The sequence below is a fragment of the Papaver somniferum genome, chromosome 5 (genome assembly GCF_003573695.1).
Source record: "Papaver somniferum cultivar HN1 chromosome 5, ASM357369v1, whole genome shotgun sequence".
In the NCBI taxonomy this organism is placed as follows: domain Eukaryota; kingdom Viridiplantae; phylum Streptophyta; class Magnoliopsida; order Ranunculales; family Papaveraceae; genus Papaver; species Papaver somniferum.
The window spans coordinates 136,160,509-136,165,878 of record NC_039362.1 but is presented as its reverse complement, the minus strand read 5'-3'; the positions used below and the strand labels follow the sequence as shown (position 1 = coordinate 136,165,878).

Genomic DNA, 5,370 nt, shown 5'->3' with positions numbered 1-5,370 from the left:
ACTACCATTTTGTTCGAGAACGTGTTGCCGATAAACAACTTCATGTCAGGTTTATAAGCTCCAGGGATCAGTTAGCGGACATTTTTACAAAGGGTCTTTCAGCACCACGGTTTCAGATCATACGTAACCAGTTGCACATTCGCCAGCTACAATACAACTTGAGGGGGGATGTTAAGAATACCAAAGATATCGGTCCCAGAGATTCTCAACACTGTCAGTCGTCTGACCTAGTTATTAGCCAAAGTCTCTAGGCTTTGTTTACGGCATGTTGAGTCTTCTAAAGTTCGCTAAACTGCAAAACAAATCTGTAACAATCTTTGAGTATAAATAAAATCCAAAATCTCCACTGCTGAAGTGTGGAAGATATTCTACCCATTTATCTTTTCGAACTGGCAGCACGGCATGGATCTATACCTAGAAACGGATCAGTATTGGACAATTGATGATTGAGATTGAAAGTAGAGAAGGATGGGTATACAGACATGGATCTAGTTTTCTGTTTCTTCTGACTAGCAAAAAAATCGGATGCAGGGACATTGTGCTTCTACAAAACATAATCATATTAACCGTCTCCTTGTACAGTTTCTTTTCCAATTTACTGTGACATCGCCTGCTCCACGTCTTCTTGACCTGCAGTAAAAATTGATTTAACTGAAACCAGACTACCAACATAAGCGCGGGCATCGTCCAGTTTTTTATAACCACTAGTATCCAAGAACCTAGCATTTCCACTATTTGGGTTATAGAAGATTAAATCCCCGTTATACCGGGATAACTGGTTCAAAGGCCGACCAAATAATAAGATATCACCATTCTTTAAAGATTGTACTGGCCTCAAATACTCGATATCTTCTTTTAGCCTGCTAACACTGAAAAGTTTAGTCCACGATTCTATAACACCATAATTCTTCATAACCCATACATCTACATTCCCATCCCTGATGTACCAAGATAAGCAAAGTTTACCATCCAACAAGCCAATAGATGACTTGTAATAATTCTTACCTTCAGGTTCACCGCTCAGAGGCATTGGCAGCTGCAATTCCCCGAATTTCTCATTCCCAACACCGAAAGAAAGTATGACTCTAATGGGTCTGTCACTGGGTTGCACCATCCAATGAAGAACTCCATTTAAAAACACTCCATTTTCTCCAGATAAATAAACTACATAATAGATATCCTCAAGCACTCTCCATGAATCTGTTCCTGAAGTATAAATCCAAACTTTAGAACCCTTCCCTCTCCCAGGTGTAAGGATTTTCACTACCTTATAATCGCCAGTCTTACAATCAAAACCAAACCCATATGTTGGAGTATTAACGAAAACTGGTACTAAACCTGCTATTTGTGGAGGTAAATCTGGAATCTCTGGTAATTTCTTATACTCGTTAGTAACTGGGTTCCAAATGCATAACAGTTTAGGATCAGAACGGAGGCAAATCAATCCATTATAGATACCAATGATATGAATATAACATTTCCAGTAGTGAAATGGACAGCGATACTCAATAGACAAATCAAATGTAACATCATCTCCAGAAATGTTGTGATCAAGGCAAGGACATGAAGCAGAATAAGGTTCACTTTGTATTCCTGAATAGAATTTGTTTGGATCTTGTTTTGTAAGGATGAGACTACAATGAGTAGAATGATTAGCATGCAGTTTAATGAAATCAGGGTTCGTAAAATGATTGCACCACTTCCTAGATACACACCTGAACCTCAAGACGGATTTAACTGGTAACCATGTCAGGATGTCCATCAGAATCCCTTCTGGAAGATATTTCCACTGCTCGATCATCATCTTGTTAGATGCACTGCTCCAAGGCCAAGCTAGTTTTTTTTTCTTTTTTTTACTTTACTGTGTTGCTCACGCCCTTTTCTGTTCTTCTTATATGGGTTTTTAATTACCTTAAATTCTCATTGGCTGACCTAGCGGCTCGTGCCTCCTAACTTGGAGCCAGGTACACCGATACGTGGCAAAAAGATATTTCATGCATCAACACTTGCGAGCCTTGAGCCGTGGTGCTCAGTAGGGGCTTTTCTAACCAAAATCTCCCAGCAGTGTTAACTTGTTACTTTAATGGCACCAAACACAAAACATACAATTCTGTTATTCTGGCCTTCGGAAACGAAAACCCGATAAGCAAATTCCTTATTGCATTTGCTCACAACCTAACTATAAACCCACAGACGATAAATTGTTAAAGGAACTAAAACTCAGAATTCAAACAGTTGCCGCTGAATGAGAACAATATATGACAAATAAATAGGAAAAGAAAGTTAAAAAAGTCACTAAATCACTCTATTGTACAGTCTGTAAGGCACACCATACACTGGTAAACAAGGTAAAGATATATGCCACTAAATCTTCTCTTTTGTGCTTAAAGTCTGAAACTGGAAGCTTCAGAATTGCTCTTTTACATGTTCGCTGTTGTTCTATTAATCTTAGGGATCTGCAAAGACCAACTACCAGCAGTCCATACTGCACTGTACTCGTTTGAAGAACCTGAAAGGATTACAAAAAAATACTGTATCAAAATACTTAAGCCTCACTGAAATCAAAATATCACAGTAACTTGTGAAAGTCATGAGACAATTATCTATGCTAGAGCCGAACCGACGGTATAATAGACTACCGGATATGAGGATAAACTACCAGAACACCGATACCAAAAGCAGACATGTAATTAGACATTTTATCTGATCAAAGACCCAATAAGTAGTTTGCAGAAGAGCAAAAAAAAAAAAAAAAAAAAAACTACTTAAAATGAACCATCCCTTTCCTAAGCTACACTAAGGTAAAAACTCAGATCTGGCCACTGCATATCCATTCACTTAACAAATACAAAACAATCTATACCTCTTATCAATATAATTATCATGATAGGAAAGGGGAAGTAGTGAAACCAAAAGAAATCGTATGTTCATACCTGAGAGAATCAGATTCCGTCCTACCTCCACAATAACATAACAAACAAAAAACCTACAGAGGTTTTAGCTCAACTGCTGAGAGGGTATTTACTAACAAAGAAATAACAGAATCACTTGGTGCAAAGTTTCTTTCACGCATCTTGCCAAGAAATTGCAAGGCCTTGACAGTTTTTTTCTATCGAGAAAACCTTGATGATGGTATCATATGTCCTAGCATTTGGCAAACAACACTTCTCTTCCATTTCAATAACATCTTGCAACGAAAGAGGCCATTTATCATTGTGGTATATGTTACTACATCAGGCAATAATCCCTTTTTTGGAAATTCAATAAACAGTTTTCTTGCATCTTCTATCATGCCAGCCTGACACAGACCATGAATAAGAATGTTGTACATGTAATTATCAGCTGGGATACCAGTACCCTCGATGGATTCAAACAACTCTATTGCCTCCTCCACTTTCCCATTCTTGAAGAGACCATCCAAAATTGTACCATATGTAACTTCATTTGGAGATAGACCTAAAGATTGCATCTCATTAAGAAACCTCTGAGCAGTCTTCACTCTTCCATCCAGGTATATTCCCCTTAATAGTATAGTGTATGTAACAATTGAGGGTTCCAATCCATTTTGTTTCATTTTATTGAATAACTGCATAGCTTCATCCAACTTACGATTCTTGCAATACCCATCGATTAACACACCGTAGTTGAACTCATTTGGCGCAAGGCCCCTATCTACCATTGACTCAAACAGTTTAACCGCTTCTTGCAGCTGGCCTGCCAAGCACAGACTGCCCATCATCGAATTATAAGTAATCTGATTAGGTTGTATGTTTATCTTGTCCATCAGTTCAAATAATCCCCAAGCATCTTCTATCATTCCGTCTTTACAATGTGAATCTATTAAGATACTAAAGGTTACTGTATCAGATGAAAGCCCTAGATCCATCATTTCATCAAAGTATCTTCTTGCTTCTTCCAATTCACCATGTAAGCAGTGACCATGAATCAAAGAGTTATAAGTCGTTACATCAGCAGATATTCCTCTATCAGCCATCTCTTCAAGGAGTCTCCTTGCCTCATTCAGCCGTCCTGAATTGCAAAGTCCATTGATCATAGAATTATAAACAACTACATTCGGGACAACATTTGAATCTCCAAGCATTTCAGAGAAGAGGATTAAAGCTTCATCAACTAGCCCTCCTTTGCAAAGGGTATCCATAATCGCACAATATGAAACAACATTAGGTCTGCAGTTCCATTTCCCCATATTGTTTTTCAGCTGAATAGCACGACCCACATTACCGATTCTACAAAGCCCAGATATAAGGGTAGTACATGTAACCACATTTGGCTGAATACCTGTGTCAGTCATTTTGTCGAACACTTTGATTGCAAAAATAATCTCTTCTTGCAGACACAGACCCTTAATCAGGGTAGTGAAAGTGGTAACATTAGAGTGATAACCTCTCTTTATGATCTCTCCAAGCAAACAAAACCCATGATCAACTTTTCCTAGTTGACAGCAACAATTAATCAAGATGTTCAATGTAACAAAATCAGGTTTTACTCCAACCAGACACATCTTCTTATACAACATAATGACATCTGTGTAACATTTGATCTTCGATAATGATCCCAATACATGATTAAATATAACATTTGATGGCGATGGCCTTTCGAGAATCAGTTGATCAAAGTATTTCAAACCATCATCAAGCTTCTTAATTCTTCCAGACATACACTCATCTCTCACAAATTTCTCAAGTGGTGACATCCTACTATTATTATTATTATTGCTGCCTCCTGAGTTATATTCTCTCAAACATAATAGAAATGAATGATGTTGATGATAACTGGACAATACTCTTGTGATCAGTAATTTCTTTTGTCCCAAATTCATCTTTTCCTCTTCTTCTATCTATCAAGGTGGAATGTATCGAGTGTGATAAAACATGTATCAGAGGACGGTTTCTCTCCATCAGTGTATCATTCCATTAAGCAAAAACCATATTTATAAAAGTAGTAGTAGTAAATACAATAAACAGAAAATAAGAGAAAATAACTAGGAAAAGGAAAATAATTACTCCCTCCGTCCCCATTATATAGGCGGAGAAGTGAGTTTCTTTTAGAATAAGAAGTTTTTTTGATTTCCTATATTTTCATCCTCTTTCCTGTTTTATCCTTTGTATAATTTCCAACACTAGAAACATTAACTTAATTGTGGTCATAACTACCTATAATAAATAAGGACAATATATAGAAAAACCCATCTTGAAATTGAAAGTTTGTCTATCTAATAAATGAGGGAGTAAAAACTAATAAATGTGAAATAATCCTTGATAACTAAGAAACACTAATACGGTAATAATATCTTCAACATACTAATATGAAATAATATTTTATTAATATGAAATAATATCTTTAACACCC

General features: G+C 36.8%; 2 protein-coding genes across 2 annotated transcripts; both read right to left on the bottom strand.

Moving 5' to 3' along the window:
- Nucleotides 1-595: 595 nt before the first annotated feature.
- On the bottom strand, nucleotides 596-1,804 carry LOC113279662 (F-box/kelch-repeat protein At3g06240-like). The gene has a single exon (XM_026528335.1). It carries the CDS (start codon nucleotides 1,802-1,804, stop codon nucleotides 596-598), a length of 1,209 nt encoding a protein of 402 aa, XP_026384120.1.
- Nucleotides 1,805-2,257: 453 nt separating this feature from the next.
- On the bottom strand, nucleotides 2,258-4,918 carry LOC113277843 (pentatricopeptide repeat-containing protein At1g62670, mitochondrial-like). The gene is made up of 2 exons (XM_026526822.1): nucleotides 2,934-4,918; nucleotides 2,258-2,509 (listed from the first exon to the last, which is right to left on the bottom strand). Exon 1 carries the CDS (start codon nucleotides 4,838-4,840, stop codon nucleotides 3,110-3,112), a length of 1,731 nt encoding a protein of 576 aa, XP_026382607.1. The 5' UTR covers nucleotides 4,841-4,918; the 3' UTR covers nucleotides 2,258-2,509; nucleotides 2,934-3,109.
- Between the last annotated feature and the right edge of the window lie 452 nt (nucleotides 4,919-5,370).

Excerpts from the sequence above, each read along its gene's own strand:
- LOC113279662 (XM_026528335.1), bottom strand. The coding sequence starts at position 1,804 with ATGATGATCGAGCAGTGGAAATATCTTCCAGAAGGGATTCTGATGGAC.
- LOC113277843 (XM_026526822.1), bottom strand. The coding sequence starts at position 4,840 with ATGAATTTGGGACAAAAGAAATTACTGATCACAAGAGTATTGTCCAGT.